This window comes from Leuciscus leuciscus, assembly GCF_965113295.1.
Source record: "Leuciscus leuciscus genome assembly, contig: HAP1_SCAFFOLD_398, whole genome shotgun sequence".
Classification (NCBI taxonomy): Eukaryota; Metazoa; Chordata; class Actinopteri; order Cypriniformes; family Leuciscidae; genus Leuciscus; species Leuciscus leuciscus.
In genome coordinates, this window is record NW_028118341.1 from 1 (window position 1) to 15,484 (window position 15,484).

Here is a 15,484-nt window from a genome sequence, read left to right on the forward strand (position 1 = left end):
TAGATAAAAAGTAGGCAGAAAATCTAGAATGCTCTGATCAGACATTAAGAGACAGCATTACCTTGACTAGGAACTCGATGACTATATTTGTTGATATAGACTGTAGATAATTAATTTTACTTTTTAATCATAGCATAACACACCTGTAATGTACAAATCAATCTTATTATATATACTAGCCTGTTATCATCACTCGCCCGCAGGTCCTCTTCCTTGTGGTTCAATAATTAGTCATAGGCTATATGGAATAAAGGGGCACTGAGATTAAGGCAAACCGTTTAATTTTTCTTGTGTGTGATGTTTGTCTTGTCTGCAAGTTCATTTTCAAAGACAGAAGAAGGCCACAAGTAGCACAGAAACTACAGCACCTCCAGAAGCCACTGAGACCAACGGCACTCCAGAAGCTACTGCCACTGAGACCACAGGCTCATCAAAAGCCACAAGACCCTGGGGCCAGAAAGCAAAAAAAAGACAAAGTGAAGTATATTTCCTTATTAGTCAGTAATGTTTTATTAGAACTGTGTTAATAAGTATGTTATCACAGAACTATGTTTTTTTAATATAGTACCAGTCAAAAGTTTGAACCCACCTACCCATCCAAGAGAATGGGAAAGCGTGTCCAAACTTTTGACCGATACTGTATATTCTAAATTAGTAATTTTTCTGGCAGGTCACATTAGTCAAGCTCGCATCAGCTGATCCACGTCTACCTATAGGAATACGACGCCTATATACAGTAACGTCTATTACTGTATACATGTATAAGCTCCTTCAGTATTATCAGCAGCTATCGCGTTTCTCAGGAGCCAATTACCCTCCTCCATCCCCAGCTCCACCTCTCGTCAGTCATTATAGCATTCTGATTACCCCTGAATCAGACTTAAATTCTCTTAATTATATTGTACATTCAAATGAATTAATGATATCTGCAATACATTTATGTCTGCTCTTATGATTCTATGCTAGGCTGCATGGATGTGCTGGGAGTTCTTGCCCAGAACAGAACCATACCACCAATCCAAACTATATGCTAACTGTCAATCATATTTGACGATAGTGGTCTTGACAGAAATAGTGTTTAATAAAATGTGGTATCTTGTATGTTTTTTATACAGATCCAGTCCAACAGAGGGTAGCCAGCAAGATGAAGCAAAAAAAAAAGTGTTAAGTACATTTTCTCTATTTAAAATGATATGATGTATCAACTACACATTGATTCTGCCGTCACAGTTAGGTATTGTCTATACTGGTATATTGGTATACTTATTTCAATGTTATATTGACTGTCTTTCAGATGAGTGTCCAGAATGCTGTAGGAGAGTGAGGCAAAACAACTTTGACTACTCCAAGGTTTTGAAAAGAAGAGTGAGAGAGGTTTGTCTTTCTAAAGCCTTTTCAACTGTCTTGCTTTATATCAATGTACTTGCATTCACTCATTATTAATATTTAAATCCTTTTTGATTCTACAATGAATAAGGCCCTGTGTCCACGAAAGCGTTTTTTCACGCGACTGGCATATTTTTCCAATAGTTTTCAGTGGGAGCGCCGCTGAGTGTCTTTTTCACGCTGATGCACTGAGCATTCGTCGTTTTTTACCGGTCGCAAAGAGTTGAAGAATGTTCAACTTTGGGTAAAATGCAGCGCTCATCACTGTCACTTTTTACCCAGCTGTCCAATCACAGTGGAGGAGGGGCGGGACTATCTTGAAAATACATTCGCCAAAGAGGGACATACCTGGAAATTCAAGCTTCGCCTTTTGCGTTTTACACTCAGTGACACTTTACCGGTCGCCAAGAGTTGAAGAATGTTCAACTTTGGGTAAAATGCAGCGCTCATCACTGTCACTTTTTACCCAGCCGTCCAATCACAGTGGAGGAGGGGCGGGACTAATAACACACAACCGCCACACTCTGCTCGTACAAAGTAAACAGATGACAACAACAAGCATAATAATGAAACAAAATAATTTTAAACTAGAACCAGAGCAAATACTTTATAATCTATCGACATTTTTATATAGAAACAACACAGACACAAACAATCTGTGAAATGAGATACTAGTAACACTTTCGCGAATATTCCGTATAATAACAAGAAGCAAAGCATCTCTACTGGAAAAAAAAAAGCCAAACGCTGCCAAAACGCTCTCAAGCACTCACAGCTAGGCGTTATCAGCTGGCTAAAAACGGTTTGGTGGACACACAGCCTTAGCCTGACTACGTCAGACTTCGTACTTCCGCTCAATTTCAGTTCGCTTCTGTACTCAGTCTGAGATAGCGACCGTTTTCCCTGTTTTCCTCCGGCCTCAAAACAGCCGGCCAATCAACGAACAGAGGGCGGGCTGAGAGCCGTGACGTAGACGCTGATTGTACCGTGGATGCGTAGATTTACGTCACATAATCTGCAAAAGTCGTTCACAGCCATGTTCACTCCGGTATTTCGCTCGATGGTTTTGTTTTCGCATCATACATGTGTTTGCAACACGGTCTCACCCCTATTCGTCACATACTGCCGTTTGGTCATTTTCCCCTCACGTCCAAAGGCCGACGTTGAGGGTACCCCCTATTCGTCGCTTGACAACGGAGAGGGTCGTCCGATAGATTTGAGTGCAAATCCCTCATCTTTGAATTTTGACGAAATGGGGTTACCCATCCAGCGGTTTGCCTGCGCTGGAAAGTATGGTTTTAGGCGACTGATTTTATGCTGCAAATGTGTATTTTGCAGTAGCGTGCGGCGCATATACTGTTACAATCATTGGCGCGGTGACCATACATTTTCGTAGGGCAGAAACCCTTGTCTGAATCGGTATAACGACTTTTCCTTTCTCTTTTTTATATAATTTTGGGTTACATTAAAATTACATAATTACAGGACTTTATATTTTCTGTATGCTTAACACGTGCCTTAAAGGTGGGATATTTTATAATTGTAGATCACATAGTTTGATCATTTCCCCCTCACGTCCATAAGCCGACGTTGAGGGTAGCTACCCCCATTCGTCGCTTGACAACGGAGAGGGTCGTCCGATATTTGAATGCAAATCCCTCATCTTTGGATTTTGACGCAATGGGGGTTATCCATCCAGCTGGAAAGTATGGTTTCAGGCGATTAATTATGCTGCAAATGTGTATTTTACAGTAGCGTGCGGCGCATATACTGTTACAATCATTGGCGCGGTGACCATACATTTTCGTAGGGCAGAAACCCTTGACTAAATCGGTATCACGACTTTTTTCTCTCTCTCTCTTTTTTTTTTTTTTATATATAATTTTGGCCTACATTAAAACGACATAATTGCAGGACTGCATATTTGCTGTAGGCTTAAAACATGCCTTAATTTAGGTGGGATATTTTGCCGATGGTATTTCAATTTGCAATTGCTTATACTATAGTGAGCCTACAACTTTGCTTTTTTTTTGCGTCAAAAAAAATTAATAAACAATATTCGCCTACTTTTATAGAACTTTCATCTCAATACTGATTATGATGTTGTAATAAATTAAATAGCCTACTGCAGAAATGTTTATATTGCTTAATATGGACATATCCTTTGGCAAAGTGATGGATGCATTCTGGGAAGTGGTGTGTTTAAATGTAATGGCTACATATACCCGTGTTTCCTTCACTTAGACATTTATGCTGACCCTTTAAAATTATATTAAAAAATATTATAAAAAAATATTAAGACTGTACTTTTTAATTATGATTGATATTTTGGCGCAATTTTGTGCAACACGTCACTGTGTGCGACCATCGCAGAAACCATTGCCCAGCGCGATTCCACCACGGTAAGTCGCTTACAACAGTCTCATAAGAAAGAGAAATGAATAAGCATTTATACGTCCAAAAGTAATACAATTACGAGTTTATATTAAAAAAGAACATGTTGTAGGCCTATATATATATCAGGGTACCGTCGTCGGTGTATGAATGAATGAATGAATGGGTGAATGTGAGGCAATCTGTAAAGCGCTTTGGTGGCAATGAGTCTGTTGCAAGCGCCTATATAGTCCATTTTGTGTGGAAATAAACTCATAATTTTATTTTGGACGTGTAAATGCTTATTGAGGGATTATTGGGGATATATATATATATATATATATATATATATATATATATATATAGTTTAAGTCTGGCAAGGCAAAGTTTATACAAGTATCCTGATCATGTTATTCCTGTTTGTTTATCCAAACACAAGGATGTGTTCAAAATATCATGAACCCTAAAGCTCACACAAAAACTTATTTTTAAAGCCATTCATTTTTTATGATATTGTGATTGCATGAATGAACAAGAGCACCATTTACTTAACTTCTTAGCCTAGTAGTTATTCATATTGTAATATGTAGTTTGGTGATCTATTCTTTTTTGATTTGTTCTTCTCTTTCTCTGCAGGTTCCTTAATCCCTGTCCTTTAAAAAAAAAAACATCACCTCATTACATCGGAAAAAAAAGCACTTTTAAGAGCCACATTTGTCTTGTATCTTGTTACTCTCTCTACTGTTGTATTGTGTTCTCTCTCTCTTGCTGTCTTACTGACCATGTCTGATCCTGAGATGGACCGTCTCCTGAATGAGATGAGTGACCTTGTTGATCAGGCTGAACATCAAGCTCACCTCCAACAGCTCATTGGCATGCACCAGGAAGCAGAACCATCCACCAGTCAGCCTTCCACCAGTAATCCGTCCACCAGCCGGCCATCAAACAGCAAGCAAGATGTTAGGTGGATTAAGAGGGACAGTGAGGGAAACATTATTTACGGCAGGCCCAGATCATCCCGGAAACAAGCAGGTAAGATTTTTTCTACATTAATGTTTATTAAAATGTAGACTCCAGATCTAGTTTTGTATCTTGGAAAGGTATACCACATAATCACAAGTCATGGGTCTGAATTAGAATATATCTGAGGTTATTATTACGTACCTGTGCCTAGCATCAGGTAAAGTTTGTGTCATTGAGTGTAAAAAGCAACAGCTTTTTTGCTACAGCAGGTCCCAGTCACAGCCAGAGTCGAAAGACTGGTGTCTCTCATGTCAGGGCTCCGGAAACCAGTGCGGAAATGACCATTGACTTTCCTTCCGTTTCTGCAGGTGTGTTATTTATTTTGACTTCACTGGTTCAAAACAGTATGTTCATTTATTATAAAATCGCCATTGTTCAATGCTACTGTTTTTAAATATTGTGCATTGTTTTAACAGAGTCCTTCCTTCAAGAGCTTAAACGCTCACTGGGTGAGGACATACATGAAGATGAAATGGCACTTCAAGCCTCAGCAGACTGGTCGACTCGAAAGAGCCTCATATCAGGGTGGTGGGAGAAAGAGAGACCCCGACTGGTCAACACCATGGTGGCTCGACAACATGCGGCAACTCGGATCTGCCAACATTGTGGAAATGGTCCAGCCGTTATCCGTTGTTGTGACTGCCGACCACACCCATTCCTCTGTGGCCAGTGTGATGTCAGGGTCCACCAAGGTCAAGTGTTCCACAACAGGGATTCGATGACACTTGCATTTTTTCATCCATTGCCTCCCACAACTTGTGTTGTGGAGAGGGTTCTAACCCAGTGTGGTAAGTTGTAGTTTTTAAGTCACATTCTTAGACTTGACTGAAAAACGAAATGCTGTTTTCTGATAGGTCGATGAAGCCGTCAAGTGCATCTTGTTTAAAATAGTTTCCAGTAAACAAATGTTATTGTTTAATTCTCATCCATGTGTTTTTTTGTTTGTTTTTAAGAGCGTCTTGTTCCTTTGGAGATGCCAGAGACAATATGCGGTTGTCTACAAGTATCGTCCAGTGTCATCGCAGGACAGTCCATAGTTGTGGTTACAATGAATGGTAAGAAGAACTTTATGGGTTTGGGTGGGGGTCACTTCTGTAGAATTTTCTTTTTGATTTTCTCTGATTTTCTTTATCATGGATGGAAATCCAGAGGTGTCAATAGGTTGTGTGTTGATTAGATTGGCTGGGCCCACCTATGTGGAGGAAAACAATTAACCTTTGTTTGAATGGGGATAGTTAATTTGCCTGACAAAAGTGTGACTTCCTATAGAGTGCCTTACAAAATGTTTGTAGAAGTGTCCTCCTGATCCATCCTTAGTCAAATGTTCCCATATCAGTTGTCAGAATGACACAGTTTGGTCTGTCAGAATTAACTTTGTGTATATATTTCCTTCTTTTTCCAGGGCGATATGATCTCAGATTGCCTCAGATTATATGCAAAGCATGTGAAGCCACTTGGAGTCCTGGAGTGGATGACCTGATCCGTAATGACTACTGGCCTGCCACTTCTCACTATTCAACTGTGTACGCAACAGATGTCCTTTTTTCTTTTGAAGAGCTGAAGATGGCTGCACCAGGGATGTCTAGCCAAGCATTTCTTAGAATGCTGGATCAACGCACTGTTCGCTTTGGCCGTGTAAGTATTTGTGGTAATAATTGCGTAACTCCATATATAATACTATGAGGGCATGATGATGATGATGATAGTACACATGAACAGAGCCATTAGACCCTTTATAGACAACCATAAACTCATGTTCTCAAGGCCGGACTTACCATTGGGCTTGACTGGGCTCAAGCCCATGGGCCCCGCCCAATAGGGGGCCCCGCCCGTTTACGTTTGATTTTTTCAATAATATGTCAGTCATTTAATTTTTCATTTAAAGTTTGTTGATTGGTCTAGCATTGTTACCTGGCCCTGCCCTGCCATGAAAAATGTAATTTAATTAGCTAAATTAAATGTCAGTCATCTTGAGGTTTGCTGATTGGTTATTGGCAGTTACGTAGTGCCTCGTTTACTGCCGAACCGTTGAAAAAACCTGTCCGCATTAGACAGTAGCCGCGTTTCCATTAACCTTCAAATTGCGCAAATTGAAATTGCGAATTGAAAATAAGCACAATGGAAACACGTCAATTTCGCAAAAACTCCCGTTTATCGCAAAAAAGTTTTTACGCTCTCATGAGGAGGTTTTTCAGGCAATTCGAAAAAGGAATATTTCGCAAAACTGCAATGGAAACCGTTTTTGCGCATTTACAGTCACCAGACTTAGAAGACGCGGTGTGTTTGAGGTCCATGTATAGCTACGCAAATAATAATAATTTAATATTATTTTATCATAACATTTAATAGGCTATATTTAGAAGACGCTTTTATGCAAAAAAGGAACAAAGCTGAGTGTGGAGCGCGCACTGCATGACACGGAGGCGCGAGCGCGAACACTTGCATTTTCCTATCAACAGTGGAAACAACTTAAAATAGCCTAGGCTACTCTATCATTTCTTGTCATACAGAAAATAATAATACATTATTCCCATCTACTTTTATTTGTGTAAACTCACAATAACAAGAAAATGTTGTGCTTTTGTAAAATAAAATAAAACAATCAGACGCTTTCATGATCTCCGTAAACTGGAGCGCGAGAACTGAAACAAAATATAGCTTATGTAGGCTAAAGCTTGAAATGTCCACTTTAAATCGAACAAATTCGAATCGAAATCTAATACCTTCTGATTAATCTGTATGAAAGGTGCATTTCTCTCCAAAAGCGCATCTGCTTAACAGCGGAGATGGAGATGTGATTTTAGCCAAAACAATAGTTTATTAATAATATTAATGGCTCTTCTCATTCAGCACTGCGGAAAAACATCAATTCCATGTTCTAATTTGGCCTTAGAAAACCAGTCAAATCGACATGTTTTCCATATTAATTTGTGAATATTTTAAATGTTTAATAAAGGGGCAAAAATCTGAAAATTCGTCGATATTTACTTTTTTGCGCAGCAGTTGGTGTAGCCAGTTCAAATAAAAATTTTGGTGTTCAACTTTGCGTTTTAAAAAGACAACAACCGTTCATTTTTCGTTTTTCAATTACGGGTTAAAAAAGGAAAAACGAATAGGCACAAAAGTAGCCTACATGGATCGTTTGGACAGAATACGAGACAGAGTTCTTTATTAAATTCATAAAAGAAACAATAATTAGCCTATAGGAATACTGGATTCTAAATCTCAAAGAAATGCCACAATCAAAACATATGTTTTCCAGGTAAATAAGTGTTTTATTCTCATTCTGACCAAGACATTTGTGCATTGCAATAAACTTATGATCACTTTGAACTTTTTTAATCATTATGTATTTATTGGAAAAAACTTTTTCAAGCTTCAATCAGTGGTCATATAAATAAATTATTACGTTTTTTTAACATGTAACACTGTCTACGGTACCAGTCACCTTTTGAAAGTAGCTTTGCACTTCAAATAACGATTGGATCGATTATATTGTTACGCCACCAGATGGCGACAAATGACTTTTAAAAAAACATTTGTCATTGAATCGTTCATTCAGGAGATTCGTTCAAAAATGCTGATTCATCTATGAAACAAGTGTATTTGATTGAGGAATTGAATCATTCATTCAAACCAAAGTTTTTTTTATTTTTTTATAATTCAGATTAATTAAACATTTTTAATAGACTTCAGCAATTAACATAAATTATGTTATTTTGTTTAGTTGTTTGTTCAGAATCGTGATCTCTACTTTTTATTCTCAGTTTATCCAGAATTGTGTAGCTCTAATACATAGCTTGTGTATGTATCATTTGTGTTCTATTTAAAGTAATGTATAGCCTAGAAGGCAGGGCCCGAAAGTGACTCAAGCCCAGGGGCCCCCACCAACCTAAGTCCTGCCCTGCATGTTCTCTCATCAGCAGTTTGCACTGAGACATTTATGGAAAAACAGGTCATTCTGAAGATCTCAAATTCAACTCCAATGGCTACCGACTTTGACATCTTCTCCCCAATATCATTTCCTGATCCCAGAAGTGTTCCCTTGGATTAATGGGCTAAACATTGCACAGGCTTAATTCTAAACAGTATGGAAGCCGTTGTAGCCCTCTTTGCGTATAGATTTAGACTGAATGTCAAACAATATCCTGTATGTTTAATGGCCAGGTTCCCCAAATACACCAGTGTATAGTGTATGAGTGAAGTTTACACATTGTTTATTTCCTTTGATATGTATTCTAAGGAGTGGTAACAAAGTTTGTACAAACATCCCAAAATATATCCATTTAGAACATTTTACTTCAGTGTCGTATATTGTTTAATTTGATCCGTTTTACTGTTCTCTTTTGTTCTCTTTTACTGAACTCTTCTTTGAAACAGAGCGGAAACATCACAGCAGACAGCTTCCGGAAAAGCTTCTTGGAGTGGGAAGCTGTCCGATTCGAAGTGGACAAATTATGCCAGGAGGACCACTTTGACTGCCCAGCGTGCAACCCAGACATGCTTGCAGTATCCGTTGATGGAAACCGTAAGCACTACAGATTCAAGAGTGCAGCAAGGTACTGTGTGTGCATTGACGGTCCATTACTTTGAAAGTAACTGCTGTGAATTCAAAATCATATGAATATTTAAAGTTAAAGGTGCTGTAAGCGATGCCGGGAGTCGTAACTTCTTGTTGACATTCGAATTGTTGTCAAACAAAACGGAGGCTAGCTAGACCCTCCCTTCTCCTCATCCCGTCTCCTCCCTCCTCCCCTCCCTTCCGGCATAAAGGAAAGTCAAAGTAGTCATTACAAACAAAGTTACGTTTTACTGATACTTCATTCAATGTGTAATGTCGCCAAGTTAGATAAAGGGTTTTATATATTGCAGAACAGAATGCAGAAAAAGAGAAACATTATTTTAAAATCGTTTTGCCACCTGAAGCTATAACTATAGCTCCCATACAAGGACGCAATAATAGCAAGATAACGTAGCTTCGCGTTTCCCAGTGAGCATAAACAACGGCGGCGGCGTAAACAAATTTAGTCAAAGTTGTCAACAGCCTATAAATGAACATTCAAATTCATAACAAACAGTGGATGAAAACAATCATTCACACAAATTGTCGCCCTACTGTGAATTTGCTTGATCATTTACAATAGAGATTGAGCTCTGCTAGAAACATATATGTTGTATTCACCAAAGTTAACGCTGACTGCATAGTTCTAGCTAATTACATCCTTGTGTTGGTTTGGCGAACATTAACGTCAATTTAGAAAGAAATATGGATTTACCTGTTCTGCAAAAACAGAGCAACTGAATGTGGATCGGAAGCCCTTCTGCCGGCGGAGTTCTCCCACCTTTAAAAGGTTTTTCCGATGTAAATTCGGGACTTCACGCGTTCCTTATCCTTGTCCCTCTTCTTTGCAATTTGTTCATCGGAAATGTCGTGTTTCGGCCATAATTCAAACTTCCCTCTTCATGCTTCTCTCTCCTCCACACACCCACTTCATGTGCACGCGCACTAACCCCCTAAACCCCACACTCAAATACTTCTTGTCGGTGATTGGCTGGAACACTGTTTGTTGTGTTTCGTGGTGCGGGTGAGCCCAGTTTCTTTTTGTTGCCGTTTGTGGAGCCTGTGGTGTCTACAGAGACCGTGTTTTTTTACAGTGTGTTCAGGGGACAGGCAGCTAGCGGATAGTGAGGAGATGTTTGCTGTATGTGACAAAAAAATGTTTGGCCTAAAAAACGCGTGGCATCGCTTACAGCACCTTTAATATGTATCTCTTTTATTTAGATCGGAGGAAAAAGCCATCTTTGATGGCGTGTTCATCGCGAATGATGATGACGTTGCAAAATTCGTGGACTATGTCCATACCTCAACCAGTCATGTAAACTTGCACAACTTCACTATATTTACCTATAAAACACCACGTCCTACAGAGTACTTTGTTTGAACAAGTTTGGACTGTTCATCTTCCAAGTTTTAGGTCTCTGGAAGAGGTGTCTGTGGAGGGCAATGGTCAGCGGCGCGTGAAACGTCTCAGAAGTCCTCAGGAAAAACAGACGAGGAGGGCCTGGAACTCGCTGTATGTCGTCATGGGGTTCTCACCGTCATGGGGTATGTCGTCATGTCGTCATATGTTCAGGGGGGAGATTTTTGCCTACCCCCTGTACCTACAAAAGCAAATGGCCTGTAAGCCAGTTACATTTTTTGCAATGGATGTGGCATGCAAATACTGGCCTTACCTCCAGAGAGTGACAGAGAAATGCCCTGAGCTTCAGGATCTCCTCACCATGAGGCCATTTCTTTCTGTTTTTCATGCCAAAGCTCATGATTTCAAATGTGAGGTAAGAAAAAATGATTGTCCATGACATTTTCTTTCCCTGAAATCTTATCAAATTATAGACCCATTTCAAATCTTCCATTTATGTCTAAAATATTAGAAACTGGGCTCTTTCTTGCAACAAAATGATATCTATGAAAAGTTTCAGTCTTGATTCAGACCGCATCATAGCACTGAAACTGCGCTCGTTAAAATCACAAATGATTTACTTTTAGCTTCTGACCAAGGCTGTATCTCAATACTAGTTTTACTTGATCTTAGTGCTGCGTTCGATACTATAGATCACACATTACTCTTAGATCGACTACAAAATTATACTGGTGTTCAAGGACAAGCACTAAGCTGGTTCAAATCATACCTATCTGACCGCTACCATTTTGTCTATTTAAATGGAGAAAAATCGATCATAACTCCAGTAAACTATGGAGTGCCGCAGGGATCTGTATTAGGCCCTCTGTTATTTTCAATATATATGATGCCACTTGGAAATATTATAAGGAAACATGGAATTAGTTTCCATTGTTATGCTGATGACACTCAAATATATATTTCATCACGGCCGGATGAAAACGCTAAATTTTCCAAATTGACAGAGTGTGTTAAAGATATAAAAGATTGGATGACGCGTCATTTTCTTTTATTAAATCCAGACAAGACAGAGGTAATACTTATCGGTTCAAAAAACCGCCCACAAAACCTCGCACAATACAACTTTAACATCATAGGATGTCCTGTTACTTTATCCTCTACAGTAAAAGACCTGGGTGTTATACTCGATTGCAACCTGTCTTTTGAAAATCATATTTCATATGTTACAAAAACAGCCTTTTTCCAACTTAGAAACATTGCTAAGCTACGTAATATGCTATCAGTTTCTGATGCAGAAAAGTTAGTTCATGCATTCATGACCTCGAGACTGGATTACTGTAATGCTTTATTAGCTGGTTGTCCTGCATCCTCAATAAACAAGCTACAGTTAGTCCAAAATGCCGCCGCTAGAGTTCTTACGAGATCAAGAAAATATGATCATATAACACCGATTTTATCATCACTGCATTGGTTACCTATAAAGCTCCGTATTAATTATAAGATATTGCTACTGACTTATAAAGCCCTAAACGGCTTAGCTCCAGTCTATTTAACGGATCTTCTATCACCCTATAATCCATCGCGCTCTTTAAGATCACTAAATTCAAGGCTTTTGGTCATACCTAGGATATCCAGAACCACCAAAGGAGGGAGAGCATTTTCACATTTGGCTCCAAAACTCTGGAATAGTCTTCCTGATACTGTTCGTTGCTCAGACTCGCTCTCCCAGTTTAAAACTAGATTAAAGTCGCATCTCTTCAGCCAGGCATTCATATAATCCTACAGTTCAAACTACAATCCGGCCTCTAGCTCATAAATGCCAGAGGAGAACTGGCCCCCGACTGAGCCTGGGTTCTCCCAAGGTTTTTTTTTCTCCATTAGGTCACCTGATGGAGTTTTAGGACACCATTAGGTCACTTGGAGTTTTTTGGTTCCTTGCCACTGTTGCCTTTGGCTTGCTCAGTTGGGGATATTTTGGGGATATTTAATTTAATTTTATCAATCAATAAATTCCTCTTGAAACAAACTTTGTTGTATTATTTTAATGTAATACTGTGAAGCTGCTTTGATACAATCTGTATTGTGAAAAGCGCTATACAAATAAACTTGACTTGACTTGACATCAGAGTACCATTCACCTACTGTCCTGCCATAGTGCTCTATGCCATTTGACTACTGTCCTGCGCCACTGTTTCATGCTATTTCTTCACTATCCTGTGCTATTTACCTAACCCTTTCATCATGGGACAGTAATCAAATGGCACAAGACAGCAGATTAATAGTTCCATAGTACTGTAAGTTATTATCTCTGAAAAGTTTGTGATTCAAGTCTGCACAGTTTCTTCTCCTACTGCTACTGGAAAGAAAGGTGATAATCTCATATTTTTTATTTTTGCAGGACGCATAGACATGCTGACGATCATGGCCATGCGCTGGAACCAACAAAAGTTTGACAACTTGGCTTCTACCCTTGCCCGCCGATATCGGAAGGTAAAGACACCAGTTTTCCCTTATGCAAAATGCATAGCGATATTGTAAAATAAAATATTAAATGTTCATACCATATATATTGATAGTCCAAGTACATACGAATATACTGTATATTTAATTAGTGTTGTATGTGGTTTTCTAATAGTGAAGGTACTTCACAATCCTTATCAACAATTATTGTCAAAGTTGTAGGCGTTTCCCTCATTGTCATTTATGTTTGAAGGCCAAAATAGCCCTGCAATGCCAGTTGCATAACCTGGAGGCCATGAAAACGGTAATGGACATCTCAGACAGTCAACTGGAGAGGTGGATCTTTGATGTCAATGAGTGGGCAGAAGGTAGGATATACTGTTTTATACTGTTTGATATGGTGCTTGATGTATCACTTCTGACTAAGCTTGGCTGCAATTCCAAAGAGGCTCATTGTAATCGTAGTCAAAGAGCACACACTCTGATTGCTGATGACGTGTGGACAAGATTATCCCCATGGGGACAATAAAGAACCGAACTATACTCAAACTTAGCTACAAGTGTAGCCTCTCAGTTACAGAGAAATATGAAAAGATTGTTGAGGCTTTATTTTGCTCATACACCAAAAATATTTTTTCATGGAATCAAGAAGCATATCTCTTATCTCTTCATTTCTTCCTCTCAGCAACAACATCCCCAAATGATGCTGATGTTGCCGCTGTTGCCAGCCCAATAGAGGAGCTGGTGGCAAGTGTTAAGAGGAGGTCCCAGCGTCTTTATAAGGACAGTGACGGATGCAAAGGACGTGCCCGAATCCGCCGAAAGATCAGGGAGGAAAAAAAAATCGTAAATTCTGTAGTGGAGAAGTATAACACCTTGGTTCCTAATGCAGAAAAACTGACATTGGACACCATTCTATCTGACGAGATTGTTTGGCCATGGCAGCTTACACACGGTGGTATGTACACAATTCCGTTGACTTTGTGCAATAGTCACATAGTAGGACAAAATCTGTCATGCCTCGATTGTAACCCCAGAAAATATTGAAATACTAATCTTAATTACAACCGACTTATGTTTCATCTATGTATTTCAGACTCTGTAGATCTAAGGACAAAGAGGAAGGCGTTCTACATTGTGATGGCAGTAAGGAGACTTGAGGAGGAGAAGAGGATTCTTATTGCAGAGATGAACAAGCATTGGAAGTCTCTTTGCACCCGTGCAGACACCCTGAAGCAGATGTCATCCCAGCTTTCTAATGTGACATCAGGTATGTATTTGTTATACTTGGCATACATTACAATGTTTCTGAATGTTTCTGATTAATAAAGGCTCAATGTGTTTTAACATGTAAGGTGAGACGTGGGGCCTGCTTCAAGATGGTATCCGAGGTCTACAGAGCTTGACGATGAAGAACAAGGAAGCAAGCAACAGCCTTGCAAAGCATGCAAAGAAATGTTATGTTCAAGTTCTGACTGAAACCGAAATTAACTTCGATAGTGATTCTGAGGAGTACCATACCAGCAGTGACTCTGAGCAAGACTAAACATGGCCAGAGTCCTTTTTTATGCGGTTGTGTGCTGGGGAGGCAGCATTAAGAAGAGGGCCGCTGGGACAGGTTGGTAAGGAAAGCTGGCTCTGTGTTTGGCATGGAGCTGAGGTTAATCATTTAACAAACTGAGGATAATTTGCAGTAGCAGTCTTCTGTCATGCTCAAAAACGAGGAGGTCATTTGTCCCCAGGGCAAACCAGCAACTCAATGTCACAGAAAAGGTTAGGGGAGAAATGGACTTTTCAGCATGAGTCTCACCCTGCGCCAACCATCACATCACTTTGTCTATTGTCTAGTATCCACTATCCATTTCACTGTCTTACAGGCTACATTAGCCCCTCTACACATTCTGGGCTGTGGTCCCAACATTTACCCCTGTTGGCTTGTATAATCTTTTTTTTTTTTTTTAGAAATATATTTAAGTTTCTGTTGTTCTATTTATTTGATCTTCTTTGTATTGTTTTTGTTAAGCAATACTATTACACTCTTTTTTTCCATAGTCATATTAAACATGCACAGCTTTGCACTGATTAAATCCCTGCAATGTTTACTTTTGCACTACCACCACTGCAAATCACTCCATAGCGGCCCATCATGTATCACAGGGTCAGTCCCTACCAGGCCTTTGTAATCACTCGACATGCTCTTCACTTTTTGCATTTGTGATTTTTGTTATGTGTCTGAGCTATGTGTGTTGTTTTTGTATAAGCTAATAAATGCCTAAAATGTGGTGTGTCGTCTTAAGTACAGTGTTTATACTAGGGGGAAG

General features: G+C 39.3%; 1 protein-coding gene across 3 annotated transcripts; it reads left to right on the forward strand.

Moving 5' to 3' along the window:
• The first annotated feature begins 11 nt into the window (after nucleotides 1-11).
• Nucleotides 12-15,445, forward strand: LOC309491640 (uncharacterized protein). 3 transcript variants are annotated; one of them, XM_082190696.1, is made up of 10 exons: nucleotides 12-476; nucleotides 1,116-1,163; nucleotides 1,295-4,791; nucleotides 4,989-5,090; nucleotides 5,199-5,570; nucleotides 5,736-5,837; nucleotides 6,185-6,417; nucleotides 9,163-9,341; nucleotides 10,565-10,658; nucleotides 10,752-10,891. In XM_082190696.1, the coding sequence occupies exons 3-10, from the start codon at nucleotides 4,542-4,544 to the stop codon at nucleotides 10,755-10,757; spliced, it is 1,338 nt and encodes a 445-aa protein (XP_082046822.1). In that variant the 5' UTR covers nucleotides 12-476; nucleotides 1,116-1,163; nucleotides 1,295-4,541; the 3' UTR covers nucleotides 10,758-10,891. The 3 variants fall into 3 exon arrangements, with proteins under 3 accessions (XP_082046822.1, XP_082046823.1, XP_082046824.1); XM_082190697.1 differs by having other exon boundaries at nucleotides 4,992-5,090; XM_082190698.1 differs by lacking the exons at nucleotides 12-476; nucleotides 1,116-1,163; nucleotides 1,295-4,791; ... (2 more) ...; nucleotides 5,736-5,837; nucleotides 6,185-6,417 and adding exons at nucleotides 13,102-13,193; nucleotides 13,417-13,531; nucleotides 13,849-14,121; nucleotides 14,260-14,433; nucleotides 14,519-15,445 and having other exon boundaries at nucleotides 9,169-9,341; nucleotides 10,752-10,888.
• The last annotated feature ends 39 nt before the right edge of the window (nucleotides 15,446-15,484 follow it).